The following is a 24,074-nucleotide window of genomic DNA, read 5'->3' as shown; positions in this document are numbered from 1 at the left end:
CCTTCAAGCGAAGAGGAGGAGAGTGATGAAGAAGACTCGGTTGCCGAAAATCGTAGGAAACGAAAACTCAAATTTCGTAGGCCCTGCTCCGCCGTGAAGAAAGATTCCTTTGCTCATTGGCCAGAAAAATTTGCCGCCCAAAACAGGTGTAAAAATGCCCCCTGTATCATGAAGACTAGGTTCATGTGTACCAAGTGCAACGTCCCACTTTGCCTGGAAGAATCGCGAAACTGTTTCGCACAGTTTCACAAACCTAAAGAAACGTAAAAGGATCATTGTCAATTCAGTTTCTCGTTTTTTGTACTATATTTGAAGTCTCAGTTTTTCATTGGTTTTATACTGTATTTGAATAAATTTGGTCACACTGTCCTTGCTCAAGTACATGGTGGAAAAGAAAGAAGACGTTCAGAAAAAAATCTGAAAAAATTCCTGGTAAGTACTTATCCATCACATGGTTGACTTTCGCTACTCTCATAATTTTGACCTTCCAGGCTAAAATTCGTGACTGAAAGGGTTAAGAGTCAAAAGTTATCGAAGGGTATCCTATTTTCCCCCTCAAACGTTCTCTTTTCTCCGAAAACATCCAGTAGATATTTCTTAAATAACAATTTCTTTCAAAATAGTCTAAAATCATATAAATAGGCCTTCAGGGTTGAAAAAAACTCCCAAGGTCAGGGGATGAGAGTCGTAAGTTAGGCCCAGGGAGAGTATAAGGTTTTTAAGAAGAGGATGGCCCTGTAAACATTAGAATAGGCTTATTTAATTGGAAATTGAATGTTCTAGTTCTTTTTTAAGAGTCAAAAGTGATTTAGAGCAAGTAGGCAACTCCCTCTCCCTCCCTGAAGTCCCCCTTTTCCCAAACGCAGCTGTTTTAAATTGTGAGATAGCCATTTATTTAAAAATATTCAAAAAAAAACATAGCAATGCCTCCAAGATTGACAAAACCACCCAGAGCCAGGAGCAAGGGCTGTAAATTACGCCCCAGGGGCATGGAAGGCTCTTACAGAATAAGTGGTCATATAAACTTCAGATTGGGCTTGTTTCATTAGAAAAGTTGGAAGTTCTGGTGCTCTTTTTAAGGGTTAATGATGATTGGAAGGCAACCAGGCCCCTTCCCATTTTCCACGGTCATCATTTGTCAAAACAAATTCAATAAAAATTTGGAGACAGCTATTTTGTTCAATATTGTTAAAAGGCCAAGTAATTATGACCCTATGGATGTCAAATCCCTTACAGCTATCAGGGCTGTAAATTAGGCAATTCGCTCATTGTCTTCATAAGGTATATATTATTGAGAAAGGTGGGCGTGTTTGACCTTTATTTTCCATAAAGACGAAGGGCGTTCAGGTGAGCCTTTGAGAGAATACTGAGGGAAGTGTTGAACTAAATCAAAACACGTTATGTGCATACGGGTTGTCAAAATGCTTTAGCTCAAGAATGACTGAGTACATTAATTTGGAACTTTCAGAAAATGATAAGCAATATGATCAATTGACCAAAAAGGCAATATTTATACGACACTACTATTATTGCTACTGCTATCACAACTAGAAAACTACCATAGAAAACTACTGAAAACTACCATAGAAAACTACTGTTTCTGAAGCTAGTGCAACCAAGGCTGAGGTTATTGAAATAAACATATGAGGAAATGTTAAGGGGAAAGTTGAACTAAATCAAAACATACTATGTATATACAGATTAGTAATATGGGCGTATCAGAAATAGTTTTAGAACGGCTTACAGCATCAAGAGAAACTTCTGGGGCAATATAAAGGTGATATGCAACTGACCGAAAGACAACATATATCTTTTACTAAAACTATTAATAATGCTGCTGCTGCTGTTACTACAACCATTGCTATGTAATTTTTATGTAATGAACAGTCGTATAAACTTCAGAGGTAGCTCATTTGATTGGAATTTGAAAGTTCTAGTTACATTTTTAAGAGTAAAAAGTGATCAGCGGGCATCCACCCCTTCCCCCACAGACATCCCCTTTTTTCATTCAATGCGTCCAATCAGCTTGAGATAGGTTTTTTCTCTGAAATAATCCAGCGATCATATGAAAAAAATTTCCAGATTAAAATACCCCCCCCCCCCGAAATCGGGGGACTAAGGGTTGTAAATTTTGTCCCATAGGCATATAAGATTTTATGGAAGGGATTGTCGTATAAACTTCGGAAAGAACTCAAATGATTAGAAATTCAAAGTTAGAGTTATCTTTTAAAGAGTCAAAAGCGATCCAATAACAACTAGCCCCCCCCCCTAACCAACCCTTTTTTCTGCAAATGCGTCCGATCAAACTTTTTATATAGCCCTTTTATTCAAAACAGTCAAAAAATCATATAACAAAAACTGCAGGGATAACGCAGCCCCCTCCCTCCCAGAACCCAGGGGAAAGTATTGTTAGTTATACCCCCTCCCCGGGAACAGACGTTTTTTATGAAAGAGATGGTGGTACAAACTTCAGAGGGGGTTCGTTTGATTGTAAATTGTAATTTCTAGTGCTGCTTTTAAGTCAAAAGTGATCCTTGTTAGTACTACTACCACTGCTACTATAATGCTAGTAAAATTAAGGGTACGCGTAAGAAGGTGAAAATTTGACAGAATATTGAGGGGGAAATTGAACTAAATGAAAATACACTACGTACATGCAGATTATTAGGAGGGCGTACCTCAAGAGTGGATTTGGGCATTAAATTGAAACTTTCATAGAATGCTTAAAGGGAAACATCAATTTACAAAAAAGGCAGTATGTGTATGGCACTGCTAACAACTTTACCAGTGCCACATTTGCTAATACTACTACTGCTACTGCTACTGAACTACTCCAACTACTACTTCAGTTGCAACAACTTGTAAGGCTTAAATTATTAAGATGAAAAGGTAATAGGGGGTCAAAAGGGCACATCAGCAATATTTTGGACGGCTTACCATATCAAGGTAAAACTCCTGGGGCATCATGAGAAGGATATTCAACTGACAAAAAATCAACACTTCAAAAAATCAACTGACAAATAATACGAAACTTGTACTGTTACTAATTCTCCTACTACAACCATGACTACTGTGATGCTACTACTATTAGGGCTAAGTGTATGAAGGTAAATATTTGAGAGAATATTGAGGATAAATTTGAACTAAATCAAAAGATACTATGTGCGTGCAGGTTGTCAAAAGGGCTTATATCAAGAATGGAATTGGGTATTAAGTTGGAACTTTCAGGGAATGCTTAAAGGGGAAGATCAATAGACCAAAAGGAAGTATATGCACAATACACTAATACTACTACCAATATTGCATTTACTAGTTCTAATATTACTATTACTGTTATTCCAACTACTACTTCTATTGCAACTATTTGTATTGCTAAGAGCATTGAGATGAAAATTGCAAGAAGTATATGAATATACTGTTGAACAAAAGGAAAAATTGGCAATATCGTTGCAATGGCTGATTGTATTAAGTTGAAACATCCAAGACCGTATGAGAGGGTTGTTCAACTGACCAAAAGGCAACATTTTAATGCTACAATTGCTACTAGTACTAGTGTTATTGCTATTAATGCTACTACTAGTACTACGTATACTAATACTGTGTCTACATTACAATTATGTCTATAAAGGTATGAAGGTGAAACTTTATGAGAATTTTTGGGCGGAAGGTGAATCGAATCACACCACGCCGTCTGTATGCAGATTGGCAAAAGGCCATATCAGTAATATCTTAGTAACAATTTTGAGTATGAAGTTGAAACATACCAGGCTCGTTGTGGGGGATGTTGAACTGACCAAATGACAATATTTGCATCCTAATGCTTCTGCTTCTACTCATATTGCTACTACTACTGCTGCTATTACTGCTACTACTAAGGCTACTACTAATTTCTCTACTTCTTCTACTACTGCTACTGCTAAAGCTAAGGGTATTGGAGCAAAAATTTTGGGTAATATTGAATGTGTCAAACAGTTTGTGGTAATACAATATAACTAAGGAGTGACCCGACTCGATAGTAACCCAAACTCTAAAAAGCGGAGTTTTGACACGAGTAGATATATAAAAAAATTGAATTTTTATGTCGATTTCAAATATGGAAGTTTCATAAGGTTTAGTTATAGCCGTTGAAAGCTACAAGCCTGAGAATATTTGTGCATTTTTATAAAAGGGAGAGAAACCCCCGAAGAGTCATAGAATCTTAATGAAAGTCACACCATAAGATTCAGAATATCAGAGAATCCTATTATAGAGGTTTCAAGCTCCTATGTAAAAAAAAATTGGAACTTTGAAGTTTTTGGCCAGAAGAAAGATCACAGATGCGTGTTTATTTGTTTTTTGTTTTTTTTTTTTTCCCATGGGTAACCGTATCGACCCAATAGTCCTATAATGTCGTGAAAGGGCTCATTTGAACGGAAATTAAAAGTTTTAGTACCCTTTTTAAGTGACCAAAAAAATTGGAGAGCAACTAGGCCCCCCAACGCCCATTTTATTCTCAAAATGGTCCGATCTAAACTTTGAGATAGTCATTTTGTTCAGCATAATTGAAAGGCTAAATAACTATACCTTTGGAGGTATCATGACCCCTAACAGCCTGTGGGGACAGGTCTTTAAGTAACAAATTCTGCCTATGGTTTATGTATAGTATATGTTATTAGGAGATATGCAAAAATTTTTTGGAAGGTCATTTTTTTGCTAGAGCGATTTTCCACGGGGATGATTTTCCATGGTGAGAGAAGTTTTCAGGGAGTAAACTTTTCAGGGTAAGTTTTACTCTAGGGAAATTTGCCAGAATTCCTATACGACATTCTTCTTATGTCCTCCTTTTTCATTGCCGACTCAATTATACGAGTAGATATGTTAAGGGTAAATGTCCAGGTGAAATTTTGACCAGAATTGAATTGTCTAGAGAATAAATCCGTGAGGAGGAGGGATTTTTCCGTGTAGGTGTAGCCAGATTCGCTGGTATTACTTTAAAAACGATCAGAAATAAAAAATACAATTTTTTTCAATTTAAAATAAGGAGCAACATTAAAACTTAAAACGAACAGAAATTATTTCGTATATGAGAGGGATTGATCCTCCTCAACACCTTGATCTTTACAATAAAGTTTGAATCCTGTCTTATTTCTTTAAGAACGACACACGAAACACTGTTCGTTTAATTAAAATTATAAGAAGCTTTTATAAAGTACAAGAAACTTTACTGTAAAGAGAGAGGTGTTGAGGAGGAGCAACTCCCTCATATACGCAGTAATTTCTGTTCGTTTTAAGTTTTAATGTTGCTCCTTACTTTCAGTTGAAAAAACTTGTTTTTTTATTTGATATTGAACTAAACCGAAATAAACGTGTTAATTTCTGCATGTTTTGAGTTCGACTCGATAATATTTGGTAATTTCTGTTCGTTTTGGGTTTCATTTATTCATTGATGGTGATTTGTGATAGGTCTACGATTGGTAGATTATCTGATTTTATCTCTGCACATATTTAGTTAATGGAGTTCTTTATTTTTCTTTTTGAAAACCTTTTTTGTGGAATTTTTTTTTTAAATCAATTATGGAAAATATTGAAAATTACATATTAAATATTACTAAGAAACTTACCATCTTCATCATTTTGACCTGGATTATAGAAGATTGGGCAGTTATCAATTTCATTTGGTACTCCATCATTATCAGCATCAGTATCACAATCATCTCCTATACCGTCATTGTCGGAATCTTTTTGATCGGCATTGGCAAGGTTCAGACAATTGTCGATTATATCTTCGACACCATCTCTGTAAGAAAATGTGTTGATAAATCTTTTGCAGGTATTTTTTTTTAAATTGATCAGTGGTAAAGAAAAAAGTAAATTTAAAACGAAAATTAAAACAATTTTCTATAGTTTGTAATGTAGAACAGAAATCAGTCTACTCGACGTTTTCACGTAGCCTTTCAAAAGTAACTTAAAGCTGTTCTGTAATCTGACAAAAATGTGTTGACATTTTCGACTAACTAACCAATATCAGTAAATCAACTTAAAATATTGTTCTATTCCTACATAAGCAAAATAAACACTTTTAAATGTTAAACTTATAAATCTTGGAAATGGCCCTGTTATCCTTACCACCAATATTAAAGCTTTCTTATTAAACGGGTTATAGTAACGACTTCTAAGTAAGGAGCAACTCAAGTTAATAGTATACGAAGCGCTGACAAAGGAGTTTTGATAATTACTTTAAATATAATTAACTTAAAATTATGGGAAAGACTTTAAATCAAAGTTTTCGTTTTTCAGACGCAGTAGTGCTCCACAATGATTCAGGCGTTCCTAAAGAGTCACGTAGTTACTACAAAAAAAAGGTTAACAAAGCGATTTAATCCAATCCTTCCTTTAATTCTCCGTTTTCAGACGCATAAGCGTTCCACAGTGACGTAAGCATTCCTAAAGAGTCATATAGCTGATGCAAAAAAAAAAAACAGTTAACAAAGCGATTTAATCCAATCCTTACTTTAATTTTCCGTTTTCAGACGCAGTAGTGTTCCAAAGTGACGTAAGCATTCCTAAAGAGTCATATAGCTGATGCAAAAAAAAAAAAAGTTAACAAAGTGATTTAATCCAATCCTTCCTTTAACTTTCCGTTTTCAGACGTAGTAGTGCTCCACCGTGACGCAAGCATTCCTAAAGAGTCATATAGTTGATACGAAAAAGAAGTTAACAAAGCAATTTCATCCATTCCTTCCTTTAACTCTCCGTTTTCAGACTTAGTAGTGCTCCACCGTGACGCACGCATTCCTAAAGAGTCGTATAAATGACACAAAAAAAAACGGTTAATAAAGCGAGTTAATTCAATCCTTCCTTTAACTTTCCGTTTTTAGACACATTAGCACTCCACACTGACGCACGGATTTATATAGAGTCATATAATTGATACAAAAAAAAGGTTAGCAAATAAATTAAATCTGTTATCAAGGCGATTTAATCCAATCCTTCCTTCAAAAACAAAAAAAAATTTAAACAAGAAAAACGGGTTTTAATTTTCTATAAAGCAGTGAAATACAAAACAATTAATTATGCACAAAAGCTCCGAATATTTCGGCTCCACATCCGGGAGCCTTTCTCAACGGAAAAAAATAAAATAAATAAATAAAATAAAAAAACTTAACTTACATCACAATAAAACATACTAAAAACATAAAGAGAAAGAAAAAAACAAAAGATATAAATAAATAAGAAAAAACAAAACTCACATATTAAATAAACACTTCTATGCACTGAATGTCTATAATGATTCAACTCGCCTCCTCCCAGTATATAAATGGAAATATATTAAATAAACACTTCAATGCACTGAATGTCTATAATGATTCAACTCGCCTCCTCCCAGTATATAAATGGAAATCTATCAAAAATGAAGAAATATTTATACTTAGATCAAAACAATAAAAGGTCAACTAACCCGCCGGCCCATAACCCCTAATTAAATTTCACAAGTTCATCAACCATTTTATGAATTATAAATTGAATGGATTCGTTTGGTTGCAAGCTGCAGTTCGTTTACTTTTCTCTTCATTTAACCCATTCTGAACTTTGTTCGCAAGATCATCTTTCGTTTCAGAAATATTATTAAAATCAGTACTGGTTGAATATCTTGCCTGCATTTTAATTAAACTATTATAAATTGAATTGATCCTAGATTCCCCTTCATCTTTATTGATACTCGTACCCCCATATATTATCTTTTTTATTTCTATAATTTCCCTGAAGCTTTGTAAAAGTCCTACAGACGTATCTATTATTGTATTTCACTGCTTTATAGAAAATTAAAACCCGTTTTTCTTGTTTAAAATTTTTTTGTTTTTAATGGAAAAGCAGTGTGGTCTAAGAAATTATTTATCCTTCCTTCAACTTTGTTTTTTCAGACGCAGTAGTGCTCCACAGTGACTTACGTATTTCTAAAGAGTCATATAGTTGATACGAAAAAAAGGTTAGCAAATGAGTTTAATCCAATCCTTCCTTTAACTTTCTGTTTTCAGACGCAGTAGTGCTCCAAAGTGACGAACACATTTCTAAAAAGTTACATAGTTGATACGAAAAAAAAAGTTAACAAAGTAATTTAATCCAATCCTTCCTTTAACTCTCCGTTTTCAGGCGTAGTAGTTCTCCACCGTGACGCAAGCATTCCTAAAGAGTCATATAGTTGATACAAAAAAAAGGTTAACAAAGGAATTTAATCCAACCCTTCCTTTAACTTTCCGTTTTCAGACACATTAGCGCTCCACAGTGACGCATAGATTCCTATAGAGTCATAAAGTTGATACAAAAAAAAACTGTTAACAAAGCGATTTAATGCAATCCTTTCTTTAACTTTCCGTTTTCAGAAGCAGTATTGCTCCACAGTGACGCACGCATTCCTATAGAGTCATATAGTTGATACAAAAAAAAAACTGTTAACAAAGCGATTTAATGCAATCCTTCCTTTAACTTTCCGTTTTCAGAAGCAGTATTGCTCCACAGTGACGCACGCATTCCTAAGGACTCATATAGTTCATACAAAAAAAACAGTTAACAAAGTGAGTTAATCCAATCCTTCCTTTAAATTTCCGTTTTCAGACGCTGTAGTGCTCAAGAGTGACCCACACATTTCTAAGGAGTCATATAGTCGATTCAAAAAAAAACAACAATTAACAAAGCGATTTAATCTAACCCTTCCTTTAACTTTCCGTTTTCAGACGCAGTAATGTTCCGCAGTAACGCAAGCATTCCTAAAGAGTCATAAAGTTGATACAAAAAAAAAACAGTTGACAAAGAGAGTTAATCCAATCCTTCCTTCAAACTTTCTGTTTTCAGACGCAGTAGTTCTCCAAAGTGACGCACGCATTCCTAAAGAATCATATAGTTGGTACGAAAAAAAAGGTTAACAAAGGAATTTAATCCAATCCTTCCTTTAACTTTCCGTTTTCATACACATTAGTGCTCCACAGTGACGCATGGATTTCTATAGAGTCATATAGTTAATAAAAAAAAAACAGTTAACAAAGCGATTTAATCCAATCCTTCCTTTAACTTTCTGTTTTCAGACGCAGTAGTTCTCCAAAGTGATGCACGCATTCCTAAAGAGTCATGTAGTTGGTACGAAAAAAAAAGGTTAACAAAGGAATTTAATCCAATCCTTCCTTTAACTTTCCGTTTTCAGACACATTAGCGCTTCACAGTGACGCATGGATTCCTATAGAGTCATATAGTTGATACAAAAAAAAAAAACAGTTAACAAAGCGATTTAATCCAATCCTTCCTTTAACTTTCCGTTTTCAGAAGCAGTATTGCTCCACAGTGACGCACGCGTTCCTATACAGTCATATAGTTGATAAAAAAAAACTGTTAACAAGGCGATTTAATCCAATTCTTGCTTCAACTTTCTGTTTTCGGACGCAGTAGTGCTCCACAGAGACTTACGTATTTCTAAAGAGTCATATAGTTGATACGAAAAAAAAGTTAGCAAATAAATTAAATCCAATCCTTCCTTTAACTTTCCGTTTTCAGAGGCAGTAGTTCTCCAGAGAGACGCCCGCATTCCTAAAGAGTCATTTAGTTGACACGAAAAAAAGGTTAACAAAGGAATTTAATTCAATCCTTCCTTTAACTTTTCGTGTTTCAGACACATTAGCGCTCCACAGTGACGCACGCATTCCTAAAGAGTCATAGAGTTGATACAAAAAAAAAACAGTTGACAAAGCGAGTTAATCCAATCCTTCCTTCAACTTTCTGTTTTCAGACGCAGTAGTTCTCCAAAGTGACGCACGCATTCCTAAAGAGTCATATAGTTGATACGAAAAAATGGTTTACAAAGGAATTTAGTCTAATCCTTCCTTTAACTTTCCGTGTTTCAGACACGTTAGCACTCCACAGTGACGCACGCATTCCGAAGGACCCATATAGTTCATACAAAAAATAACGGTTAACAAAGCAAGTTAATCGAATCCTTCCTTTATGGTTCTGTTTTCAGACGCAGTAGTGCTCCACAGTGACTTACGTATTCCTAAAGAGTCATACAGTTGATACGAAAAAAAGGTTAGCAAATAAATTTAATCCAATCCTTCCTTTAACTTTCCGTTTTCAGACGTAGTAGTGCTCCAACGTGACGCAAGCATTCCTAAAGAGTCATATAGTTGATACGAAAAAAAGGTTAACAAAGCAATTTAATCCATTCCTTCCTTTAACTCTCCGTTTTCAGACGTAGTAGTGCTCCACCGTGACGCACGCATTCCTAAGGAGTCATATAGTTGACACACAAAAAAACGGTTAATAAAGCGAGTTAATTCAATCCTTCCTTTAACTTTCCGTTTTTAGACACATTAGCACTCCACACTGACGCACGGATTTATATACAGTCATATAATTGATACAAAAAAAAAAAACTGTTAACAAGGCGATTTAATACAATCCTTCCTTCAACTTTCTGTTTTCAGACGCAGTAGTGCTCCACAGTGACTTACGTATTTCTAAACAGTCAAATAGTTGATACGAAAAAAAGATTAGCAAATGAGTTTAATCCAATCCTTCCTTTAACTTTCTATTTTCAGACGCAGTAGTGCTCCAAAGTGACGCACGCATTCCTAAAGCGTCATATAGTTGGTACAAAAAAAATGGTTAACAAAGGAATTTAATCCAATCCTTCCTTTAACTTTCCGTTTTCATACACATTAGCACTCCACAGTGACGCATGGATTCCTATAGAGTCATATAGTTAATACAAAATAAAAAAATAGTTAACAAAGCGATTTAATCCAATCCTTCCTTTAACTTTCTGTTTTCAGACGCAGTAGTTCTCCAAAGTGACGCACGCATTCCTAAAGAGTCATATAGCTGGTACGAAAAAAAAGGTTAACAAAGGAATTTAATCCAATCCTTCCTTTAACTTTCCGTTTTCATACACATTAGCGCTCCACAGTGACGCATGGATTCCTATAGAGTCATATAGTTGATAAAAAAAAAACAGTTAACAAAGCGATTTAATCCAATCCTTCCTTTAACTTTCCGTTTTCAGAGGCAGTAGTTCTCCAAAGAGACGCCCGCATTCCTAAAGAGTCATTTAGTTGACACGAAAAAAAGGCTAACAAAGGAATTTAATCCAATCCTTCCTTTAACTTTTCGTGTTTCAGACACATTAGCGCTCCACAGTGACGCACGCATTCCTAAAGAGTCATATAGTTGATACAAAAAAAAACAGTTGACAAAGCGAGTTAATCCAATCCTTCCTTCAACTTTCTGTTTTCAGACGCAGTAGTTCTCCAAAGTGACGCACGCATTCCTAAAGAGTCATATAGTTGATACGAAAAAAAGGTTTACAAAGGAATTTAGTCCAATCCTTCCTTTAACTTTCCGTGTTTCAGACACATTAGCGCTCCACAATGACGCACGCATTCCGAAGGACCCATATAGTTCATACAAAAAATAACGGTTAACAAAGCAAGTTAATCGAATCCTTCCTTTATCCTTCTGTTTTTAGACGCAGTAGTGCTCCACAGTGACTTGCGTATTCCTAAAGAGTCATACAGTTGATACGAAAAAAAGGTTAGCAAATAAATTTAATCCAATCCTTCCTTTAACTTTCCGTTTTCAGACGTAGTAGTCTTCCACCGTGACGCAAGCATTCCTAAAGAGTCATATAGTTGATACGAAAAAAGGTTAACAAAGCAATTTAATCCATTCCTTCCTTTAACTCTCCGTTTTCAGACGTAGTAGTGCTCCACCGTGACGCACGCATTCCTAAGGAGTCATATAGTTGACACACAAAAAAACGGTTAATAAAGTGAGTTAATTCAATCCTTTCTTTAACTTTTCGTTTTTAGACACATTAGCACTCCACACTGACGCACGGATTTATATAGAGTCATATAATTGATACAAAAAAAAACTGTTAACAAGGCGATTTAATACAATCCTTCCTTCAACTTTCTGTTGTCAGACGCAGTAGTGCTCCACAGTGACTTACGTATTTCTAAAGAGTCAAATAGTTGATACGAAAAAAAGGTTAGCAAATGAGTTTAATCCAATCCTTCCTTTAACTTTCTATTTTCAGACGCAGTAGTGCTCCAAAGTGACGAACGCATTTCTAAAAAGTTACATAGTTGATACGAAAAAAAAGTTAACAAAGTAATTTAATCCAATCCTTCCTTTAACTCTCCGTTTTCAGACGTTTTGTGCTCCACCTTGACGCAAGCATTCCTAAAGAGTCATATAGTTGATACGAAAAAAAGGTTAATAAAGGAATTTAATCCAATCCTTCCTTTAACTTTCCGTTTTCAGACACATTAGCGCTCCATAGTGACGCATGGATTCCTATAGAGTCATATAGTTGATACAACAAAAAACAGCTAACATAGCGATTTAATCCAATCCTTCCTTTAACTTTCCGTTTTCAGAAGCAGTATTGCTCCACAGTGACACACGCATTCCTATACAGTCATATAGTTGATACAAAAAAAAAACTGTTAACAAAGCGATTTAATGCAATCCTTCCTTTAACTTTCTGTTTTCAGAAGCAATATTGCTCCACAGTGACGCATGCATTCCTAAGGACTCATATAGTTCATACAAAAAAAAAAACAGTTAACAAAGCGAGTTAATCCAATCCTTCCTTTAACTTTCCGTTTTCAGACGCTGTAGTGCTCCAGAGTGACGCACGCATTCCTAAGGAGTCATATAGTTGATAAAAAAAAAAATGTTAACAAAGCGATTTAATCCAATCCTTCCTTTAACTTTCCGTTTTCAGAAGCAGTATTGCTCCACAGTGACGCACGCATTCCTAAGGACTCATATAGTTCATACAAAAAAAAAGTTAAGAAAGCAATTTAATCCAATCCTTCCTTTGACTTTCAGTTTTCAGACGCTGTAGTGCTCTAGAGTGACCCACGCATTCCTAAAGAGTCATGTAAATGAAACAAAAAAAGGTTAACAAAGCATTTTAATCCAATTCTTGCTTCAACTTAAAAAACTGTTTAATCCAATTCTTCCTTCAACTTAAAAAAAAGTACAAAAAAAACAGTTAACAAAGCAATTTAATCCAATCCTTCCAAAATCTTTCCGTTTTCAGACGCAGTAGCGTTCCTAAGTAACGCACGCATTCCTAAAGATTCATATAAATGATATAAAAAAAGGTTCACAAAACGATATAATCCAATCCTTCCTTCAACTTTCTGTTTTCAGACGCAATAGTGCTCCGCAGTGACGCAAGAATTCCTAAAGAGTCATATAGTTTTCATATAGTATACGAAAATAGGTTAACAAAGGAATTTAATCCAATCCTTCCTTTAACTTTCCGTTTTCAGACGCAGTACTTCTCCCACAGTTTATAAATATTTGACATTATGATTGTCCCCTATCTCACCCATTATAAAAACGCGGACCGAGGTGCGTGTGCTCTGGAGAACGTAAAAACATACGCGACATTAAATCTTTTCACGGGTAGACAAGTCAGATTTCCCTTGAACGCGAAATTTGGCTTCAATGTTGGAACACTAAATTTCAAAGAAACTAATTTTAAATTAGTTTATTCAAATACATATATAAAAATCGGTAATTAGTGGTGTAATGTTATTATAGCATGTTTTTAGGAATTACAAGTAGGTTTCGAAGTCTCGAGTTGGTTTCAAAGGTATTTTGACAAAGTTTCTGCCAAAATACGTGTTCCAGGGTAATTGGACCACTGATGGCAGATCAAATGAGAGGAGATGTTTGTACGTGTTAATGAAAGAGTATGTGGGAGGAGCTGTTTGTTCGCACCAAGAATGAAGAGCCAGAAATCATCTGCGGTGAGTAGGGATGGGTCATTACATCCGAGGCTTACATAGTTTATGAATTTTTTTATGGTTTTTCTCACTGTGGATGTTTTTTCATGGTTTTTCTCACTATTGATGTTTTTCATGGTTTTGTTCTGTTTGACGGTTAAGATACAGAGGGGAATGCATATGGCATTACTTAGGGGAAGAGATGAAGCATTTAGTTTGCAGTGTATATGCGATATGTAATTTAAAATTCTTTAGGTCTGAGAGATAAATATTAATATTCTATCGAAGCCATAATAATGTAACTAGGAGCACCTTAGATATATTTTTGGAAATTCAAACGAGATGAAGACAGATTGAATATATTTTATGAGGCAAATGGTTTCTTGGGAATTTCAAATGTGACAGCGCAGGAATGCCGAAACAAAGGAACACACAGAAATTATATTTAGGGGGTTATTTGGGTGAAAACAAATTAATCGGCTTTTTAGAGATTACCACCCAACTTTTTGGCTCCCCCGAATATATCTTTTCAGAACAAGTTCTTTACGTAATGTCCTTCCTAAACTTATTTTATAAGTTGAAGTACTCATCTTTTTCACTCCAAACAATATTTTACGACTTTTTTGCATACCCCAACATCAAGCAATACTTTTCAAAAGGCTTTATTATGTGTTTTCAGAACAATTTCTTTACGTAATGTCCCTCCTAAACTTATTTTATAACTTGAAGTATCCATCCTTTTCACCCACAAATTTACTTTAAAGCTTTTTGAACACCCCAACAACAAGCAATACTTTTCAATAGACTTTATTATAGCTTTTCAGAACAAGTTCTTTTCTTAATGTCCCACCTAAACCAATTTTAAAAGTTGAAGTACTCATCCTTTTCCACCTACAACTTTACCTTACAGCTTTTTGAACACCCCAACACCAAGCAGTACTTTTCAAAAGGCTTTTTTATATTTTTCAGAACAAGTTCTTTACTTAATGTCCCTCCTAAACCAATTTTACAAGTTGAAGTACAAATTGTTTTCACACAAAACTTTACTTTATGGCTTTTTGAATACCCCACCAAGAAATAATTTTTAAAAGGCTTTATTATATTATTTCAGAACAAGTTCTTATCTTATTGTCCCTCCAAAACCAATTTTACAAGCTGAAGTACTCATCCTTTTCAACCACAACTTTACTTTACAGCTATTTGAACACCCCAACACCAAGCAATATTTTTCAAAAGCTTTATTATATCTTTTCAGAACAAGTTCTTTTCTTAATACCCTCCTAAACCTATTTTACAACTTGAAGTACTCATCCTTTTCACCCACAACTTTACTTTAAAGCCTTTTGAACAAACCAACACCAAGCAATACTTTTCAAAAGACTTTATTATATCTTTTCAGAACAAATTCTTTTCTTAATATCCCTCCTAAACCTATTTTACAAGTTGAAGTACTCATCCTTTTTCACCCACAACTTTACTTTACAGCATTTTGAATACCCCAACACCAAGCAATACTTTTCAAAAGGCTTTATTATATTTTTTCAGAACAAATTCTTTTCTTAATATCCCTCTTAAACCCATTTTACAACTTGAAGTACTCATCCTTTTCAAACACAACTTTACTTCATGGTTTTTTGAATACCCCAACACCAAGCAATACTTTTCAAAGGCTTTTTTTATATTTTTTCAGAACAAGTTCTTTACGTAATGTCCCTCCTATACCAATTACACAACTTAAATTGCTCATCCTTTTCACCTACAGCTTTACCTTACAGATTTTTGAACACCCCAACACCAAGCAATACTTTTCAAAAGGCTTTTTTATATTTTTTCAGAACAAATTCTTTACGTAATGTCCCTCCTAAACCAATTTTACAACTTGAAGTACTCACCCTTTTCACCCACAACTTTACTTTATGGCTTTTTGAATACCCCACCAAGCAATACTTTTCAAAAGGCTTTATTATATTATTTCAGAACAAGTTCTTTTCTTAAATCCCTCCTAAACCAATTTTACAAGTTGAAGTACTCATCCTTTTCAACCACAACTTAACTTTATAGCTTTTTGAACACCCCAACACCAAGCAATACTTTTCAAAGGCTTTATTATATTTTTCAGAACAATTTCTTTTCTTAATGTCCCTCCTAAACTCATTTTACAACTTTAAGTACTCATCCTTTTCACCCACAACTATACTTTTTGGCTTTTTGAATACCTCAACACCAACCAATACTTTCAAAAGGCTTTTTTATATTTTTTTCAGAACAAGTTCTTTACGTAACATCCCTATTAAAACAAAATTTACAACTTGAAGTACTAATCCTTTTCACCCACCACTTTACTTTACGACTTTTGCATACCCCAACACCAAGCAATACTTTTCAATAGGCTTTTTATATCTTTTTAGAAAAAAGTCCTTTCTTAATATCCCTACTAAACCAATCTTACTAGTTGAAGTACTCATCCTTTTTCACCCACAACTTTACCATGCAGCTTTTTGCACACCCAACACCAAGCAACAATTTTCAAAAGGATTTATTAAATTTTTTCAGAACATGTTCTTTAAGTAATGTTCCTCTTAAACCCATTTTACAAGTTGATGTACTCCTCCTTTTCACACAAAACTTTGAATACCCCAACACCAAGCAATATTTTTCAAAGGCTTTTTTTTATATTTTTTCAGAACAAGTTCTTTACGTAATATCCCTCCTAAACCAATTTTACAACTTAAAGTACTCGTTTTTTTCACCCACAACTTTACTTGACTACTTTTTGCAAACACCAACACCAAGCAATACTTTTCAAAAGCCTATATTATATCTTTTCAGAACAAGTTCTTTACGTAATATCCCTTCTAAACCAATTTTACAACTTGAAGTACTCATCCTTTTCACCAAAATTATTACTTTATGGCTTTTTGAATACCCCACGAAGGAATGCTTTTCAAAAGGCTTCATTATATTATTTCAGAACAAGTTATTTTCTTAATTTCCCTCCTAAACTAATTGAAAAACCTGAAGGACTCATTCCTTTCACCAAAAACTCTATTTTGAGGCTTCTCGAATACTCTAATACCACACAAGACTTTTCAACGGCTTTTATATGTTTTTCAGAACAAGTTCTTCTCGTAGTATCCCTCCTAACCAATTTTACAACTTGAAATACTCATCCTTTTCACCCAGAACTTTACCTTATGGCTTTTTGAATACCACAGCACCAAGCAATACTTTTAAAAGGCTTTATCATATTGCTTCAGAACCAGTTCTTTTCTTAATATCCCTCTTAAACCCATTTTACAACTTGATGTACTCATCTTTTTCACCCACAACTTTACTTTACGACTTTTAAGTACCCCAACACCAAGCAATATTTTTCAAAACGGCTTATTATATCTTTTCAGAACAAGTTCTTTTCTTAATATCCCTCCTAAACCTACTTTACAAGTTGAAATACTCATCCTTTTCACCCACAACTTTACTTTACAGCTTTTTGAACACCCTAACACCAAGAGATACTTTTCAAAAGACTTTATTATATCTTTTCAGAACAAGTTTTTTTCTTAATATCCCTCCTAACCCTATTTTACAAGTTGAAGTACTCATTCTTTTCACCCAAACTTTACCTTACGACTTTTTACATAGCCCAACACCAAGCAATACTTTTCGAAAGGCTTTATTATATTATTTCAAAACAAGTTCTTTTCTTAATGTCCCTCCTAAGCCAGTTTTATAAGTTGAAGTACTCATCCTTTTCAACCAAAACTTTACTGTACAGCTATTTGAACACCCCAACACCAAGCAATATTCTTCATAAGCTTTATTATATCTTTTCAGAACAAGTTCTTTTCTTAATATCTCTCCTAAACCTAATTTACAAGTTGAAGTACTCATCCTTTTCACACACAACTTTACTTTACAGCTTTTTGAACAAACCAACACCCAGCAATACTTTTCAAAAGGCTTTATTATATCTTTTCAGAACAAGTTCTTTTCTTATTATGCCTCTTAAACCCATTTTACAAGTTAAAGTACTCATCCTTTTCACCCACAACTTTACTTCACAGCTTTTTGAACTCCCCACAACCAAGCAATACTTTTCAAAAGACTTTATTATATCTTTTCAGAACAAGTGCTTTTCTTAATATCCCTCCTAAACCTATTTTACAAGTTGAAGTACTCATTCTTACCACCACAACTTTACCTTACGGCTTTTTGAAAACCCCAACACCAAGCAATACTATTCAAAAGGCTTTATTATATTATTACAGAACAAGCTATTAACGTAATGTCCCTCCTAAACCAGTTTTACAAGTTGAAGTACTCATTCTTTTCGCCAACGACTTTACCTTACGGCTTTTTGAATACCCCAACATCAAGCAATACTTTTCAAAAGGCTTTATTATATCATTTCAGAAAAAGTTCCTTTCTTAATGTCCCTCCTAAACCAATTTTACAAGATGAAGTACTCATCATTATCACACACAACTATACTTTATGACGTTTTGAATACCCCAACACCAAGCAATACTTTTCAAAAGACTTTTTTATATCATTTTAGAACAACTTTTTTCTTAATATCCATTCTAAACCAATTTTACAAGTTGAAATACTCATCCTTTTCATCCAAAACTTTACTTTACAGCTTTTTTGCACACCACAACATCAAGCAAGGCTCCACTTCAGTTCAGATTTTTCCCCAAGGACATAAATTTAAAGTTCTCCTCTTAATTTTTTGTAGAAGATAGAAAAAATTATAATTGATCGTGAATATTTCACCATGACGATAAGGAGCTCTACTTTTCCGTTTCTGAGATTTTCCCAAAGTCATAAAAATATATAAAGCTCTGTTCCTAATTTTAGCGTTGAAGATAGGAAAAGTTATACTACAATTGTGAATATTTTCCATGAAGATAAAAAGTTCCATTTTAATTCTAATTTTATCTTTGAGAACAAATAAATTACAGATCAATTCTATTTTTTCCAGAGAAAATAAAAAATTTTCAAATTTTTCATAGAAGAAAGAAAAAGTTATACTCTGATCGTGAAAAGTTATCTCAATTCTGAATTTTATCGAAGAACTTACACTTCAATTCTAATTTCTCCAGAGAAAATAAAAAGCTTCCACTTCAGTTCTTAATTCCCCAAAGACATACAAAACTAAAGTTATATACTAAATTTTCCCGTAGAAGATAGAAAAAGTTATACCATAGTTGTGAATAATTTCCATGAAGATAAAAAGTTCCACTTTAATTCTAAATTTTCTCAAAGAAGTGGGAGAAAGTTCAAGTTCTCTTCAGAACTTTCTCAATGAAAAAAGAAATTAGTTACAGATCAATTCTATTTCTTTCCAAAGAATATAAAAAAGTTTAGCTTCAGTTCTGATTTTTCTCAAAGAGATGAAAAAATTTAAAGTACTCTTCCAAATTTTTCATAGAAAATAGAAAAAGTTATACATTGATTGTGAAAAGTTAGCCCAATTCGGAATTACCAAAGAACTTACAGATAAATTCTATTTTTTAAAGAAATAGAAAGGTTCCACTTCAGTTCTTAACTTCTCAAATGACATAAAAATTTAAATTTCTGTTCTAAATTTTTCCGTGGAACATAGGAAAAATTTACTATCATTGTGTATATTTTCCATGAAGATAAGAAGTTTCACTCTAATTCTAAATTTTTATAATTTCACTTCCGATTTTTCTCAAAGACATTATTTTTCCTCCAAGAAGAGAAATAGTTCAGCTTTAATTTTATATTTTCTCAAAGAAGTGAAGAAAACTTCAAGTTCTGTTCCAAATTTTTCCTAGAGGCTAGAAAAAAGTTATACTTTGATCGTGAATATTCGCCATGAAGATAAGGAGCTACACTTTAATTCTGAGTTTTCTCGAAGAAGTGCAAAATATTCAAGTTCTCTTCTGGATTTTCTTAAAGAAGAGAAAAAGTTAGCTCCTTTCTGAAATTTACCAATGAAAATGAAAAAAGCTTCCACTTCAGTTCTTAATTTCTCAAAGACGTAAAAAATTTTAAGTTCTGTTCTAAATTTTTCCATAGAAGATAGGAAAAGTTATAATATGATTGTGAATATTTTCCATGAAGATAAGTTTCATTTTAATTCTAAATTTTTTTAATTTCCGAGATGATGGAACGGACAGGAATTCAAACTTTAGCGTAAAGAGCTAGGTGTTAAGGAGAGAGATAATATATATTGATGACAATACTAAACTAACATAACAACATAATTGCACATTATTGCACAGAAATATCAAAACCATAAGTTAGGTTAGCCTACGTACGCGCGCTTACGTAGGCTAACCTAACGTATGTGTTTGGTATTTATGGTTTTGGTTATGGTTAAAAACAAAACCATAGTTTAGGTAAGGCTAGGTTAGTCTACGTACACGCGCGTACGTAGGCTAACCTAACCTAACCTATGGTTTTGGTGTTGTGGTGTTCAAAAAGCCATAAACTAAAGTTGAGGTTGAAAAGGTTGAGTACTTCAAGTTGTAAAATTGGCTTAGGAGGGACATTAAGAAAAGAACTTGTTCTGAAAAATATAAAAAAGCCTTTGAAAAGTATTGCTTGGTGTTGGGGTGTGCAAGAAGTTGTAAAGTAAATTTTTGGGTGAAAAGGGTGAGTACTTCAACTTGTAAAATTGGTTTAGGAGCAAGATTAAGAAAAGAACTTTTTCTTAAATAATATAATAAAGCCTTTTGAAAAGTATTGCTTGGTGGGGTATTCAAAAAGCCATAAAGTAAAGTTGTGGGTGAAAAGGATGAGCAATTCAAGTTGTGAAATTGGTTTAAGAGGGACATTACGTAAAGAACTTGTTCTGAAAAGTTATAATAAAGCCTTTTGAAAAGTATTGCTTGGTGTTGGGTTATGCAAAAAGTCGTAAAGTAAAGTTGCGGGTGAAAAAGACGAGTACTTCAAGTTGTAAAATTGGTTTAGGAGGGATATTACGTAAAGAACTTGTTCTAAAAAGATATAATAAAGCCTTTTGAAAAGTATTGCTTGGTGTTGGGGTTTTTCAAAAGCTGTAAAGTAAAGTTGTGGGTGAAAAGGAAGAGTACTTCAAGATGTAAAATTGGTTTAGGAGGGATATTACCTAAAGAACGTGTTCTGAAAAGATATAATGAATCCTTTTGAAAGTATTGCTTGGTGTTGGGGTGTTCAAAAAGCTATAAAGTAAAGTTGTGGGTGAAAATGATGAGTACTTCAAGTTGTTAAATTGGTTTATGAGGGACATTACGTAAAGAACTTGTTCTGAAAAAATATAAAATAAGCCTTTGAAAAGTATTGCTTGGTGTTGGGGTATTCAAAAAGCCATGAAGTAAAAATGTGTTTGAAAAGGATGAGTACTTCAACTTGTAAAATGGGTTTAAGAGGGACATTAAGAAATGAACTTGTTCTGAAAAAATATAAAAAAGCCTTTTGAAAAGTATTGCTTGGTGTTGGCGCATACAAAAAGCCGTTAGGTAAAGTTGTGGGTGAAAAGGATGAGTACTTCAACTTATAAAATAGGTTTAGGAGGGATATTAAGAAAAGAATTTGTTCTGAAAAGATATAATAAAGTCTTTTGAAAAGTATTACTTGGTGTTGGTGTGTTGAAAATGCTGTAAAGTAAAGTTGTGGGTGAAAAGGATAAGTACTTCAACTTGTAAAATAGGTATAAGAGGGACATTAAGAAAATAACTTGTTCTGAAAACATATAATAAAGCCTTTTGAAAAGTATTGCATGGTGTTGGGGTATGCAAAAGTCGTAAAGTAAAGTTGTGGGTGAAAAGGATGAGTACTCCAAGTTGTAAAATTGATTTAAGAGGGATATTGCGTAAAGAACTTGTTCTGAAAAAGTACAAAAAAGCCTTTTGAATGTTTTGTATGGTGTTGGGGTATTCAAAAAGCCATAAAGTATAGTTGTGGGTGAAAAGGATGAGCACTTCAAGTTGTAAAATGGGTTTAGGAGGGACATTAAGAAAAGAACTTGTTCTGAAAAATATAAAAAAGCCTTTGAATAGCATTGCTTGGTGTTGGGGTGTTCAGAAAGCTGTAAATTACAGTTGTGGGTGAAAAGGATGAGTACTTCAACTTGTAAAATTGGTTTAGATAAGATAAGATATTTATTTAAAAAAAAAATCGCTAACACAAGCCCACAAAGGGCCGAATTCAGACTTTGGAGTCGACAACAAATAAATTGTTACAATAAAAATGCAAAGAACAACAACGAAATAGAGAAAACCATCATTAACATAATTTAAAATTAAATAATTAAAAATTAAAAAATTAAATTAAAAAATTTAAAAAAAAAAAAATTGTCAATCTAAACTAAGAGCGAGACATAAAAGAATTAAAAACTGGTCAAACTAAACTTAGAACGAGACATAAATGCATTTAAATTAAAAGGGATGCTATGAAATTGTCAGCAATAAAACTACAGAAAATCAATAAAAGAGTTAAAAACAATAAAAACTGGTCGAGAAAGGGGGGGGGGGGCAAGCAAAAGAGTGCAAGAACATGGGCTGTACCATCAGCTAATAAACAAAAAAGAGGGAAAAAAACTATTGGGGCATTTTATTTATTTTCTCTGTAATGAAGGGGATAAAAGTTCTTTCGTATCTGGAAGTAACGCAGCGAATGGGGGACAAAGCAGGGATGGGCTCAGAAACAGCTCGAGGCGGCCGTAATCTGGATGGGGAGTGACGTTTGGGGAAAATACTTGCCGTCCGTGGGTTTGTTATGGCATTTTTTGCAAAACGGAGGCACAAAGAAACCCTCCTTTGCTCCAGGGTTTTCAGACTAGCTTTTGTTTAGGAGCAAAGAGTACGGCACCTTGCCTTCTTTGAAAATTATTCGCAAGGCCCTTTTTTGAATTGATTCGAATTTTTCCGATTCTTCGCGAGAGATACCAGGGTGCCAAACTGGACAAGCATATTCTAGATGCGGGCGGAAAAAAGACGTGTAAATTCTTAAGGAGTGGGAAGGGGGGACGCTGAATTTATTTAGGAGCTTAAGGAGGGCGATAGACACATTAGCTTTATGGATGATGTCATTAAAGTGGATATCCCAATTTAAATTTGAAGACATTTTGACGCCAAGTAATTTACATGAGGACACAAAAATCTTAGAAGGGATAGGATTAAGAAAATAGGACGAGGATTTGAGGAAACAAATGGGCATTATCATGGACTTAGAGGGGTTTACTGTCATGTCTGAGTCTAAGGCCTCGTCTCCAATTTCATTGAGGATACTCATAGGGTCACTTATTAAATTTCTGAAGCAAGTTTCAACAACCGTTAGGTCATCAACAAATTTCCATCGGTCAGGAAATTCCTTTGCGAGGCTGTTGATCATTACTGAAAAAAGGAGGGGATCTAAGAGAGTACCTTGGGGTATGCCATTGTGAACAGGAAGAGGATTTGAATAATGATTTTGGTATTTGACAACATATAATCTTTTTGTTAAGAAGGAGTCATCTAATTTCACCAGTAAGGGATCAATATTGAATTCGTTGACAAGTTTCTCAATAAAAATATTGTGGTTAAGAAGGTAGAATGCTTTTTAAAGGTCGATGGAAATTAAATTTAGCCAAAAATTATGCTTTTCAAGGATTGTCCTGATGTGATCAATAAGAGAAACAAGGTAGTGGGAAGTAGAGGTGGATTTTAGGTTCCTAATTTATTTCAAATCAGTAAGAGGCAACATTTTTTCCTTTAACCAATCTGCAAGAAATCATTCTTTAAGTTTCGAGAAATCTGGAGCAAGAGTAATAGGCTGGACACCTTCAAAACCAGGCTTTCCGTTTTTCTTTTTCAGAGGGGTTATGAAACCCTGTTTCCAAATTGTAGGAATTTGCCCAGACTTGGTAATCTTGTTAAACAGGAAAGACAAGGGCTTAGACAAGAAATCACCAAAGGCACTGATAAGAGGAAAGGGGATATCCAAAGGACAAATACTTGTCTTTCTTAGTTTTTGAATTCTTCTTTCTATCTCAGACGGAGAAACAGTGTGTAAAGAAGGGGAAAGGGCTCCTGATGGTAATTGGTCGGACAGTGGTAGAAGACTCTGGACAATGGAAGCGAGGAATTTATTGAGATTATTGGCAGTAATATCAGGGGACTCGGGTAGATTGAAGTTAAGCTGTTCAAGCCTCCTGCCACACAGCTTTTTAACCTCAGAATACCAGTTTTTTGGTTTATCAGTAAACAGTATTTCGACCTTATTATTGTAGTACAATCGTGTCAATTTTCTAACTTCTCTTTTAATTGATTTTCTTAGTTTATTGGATTCATCTGTTTTACCACTTTTGAAAAG

The 24,074-nt window shown here is 34.1% G+C and overlaps 1 protein-coding gene across 2 annotated transcripts in view; it reads right to left on the bottom strand.

The window, feature by feature from the left end:
- LOC148949912 (cartilage oligomeric matrix protein-like) overlaps positions 1-24,074 on the bottom strand; it is a 334,413-nt gene that overhangs the window by 140,806 nt on the left and 169,533 nt on the right. For both annotated transcript variants that reach the window (XM_089091996.1, XM_089091995.1), the window contains exon 8: positions 5,601-5,776. In XM_089091996.1, coding sequence (XP_088948122.1) covers positions 5,601-5,776 — 176 coding nt within the window. The remainder of the gene's footprint in view (positions 1-5,600; positions 5,777-24,074) is intronic.

This window comes from Artemia sp. Qi Xiang Cuo, chromosome 7 (assembly GCF_049724085.1).
Source record: "Artemia sp. Qi Xiang Cuo chromosome 7, ASM4972408v1, whole genome shotgun sequence".
NCBI lineage: Eukaryota > Metazoa > Arthropoda > Branchiopoda > Anostraca > Artemiidae > Artemia > Artemia sp. Qi Xiang Cuo.
Note: the sequence above shows the minus strand (reverse complement) of the source record. Positions and strands in the feature narration are given on the sequence as shown.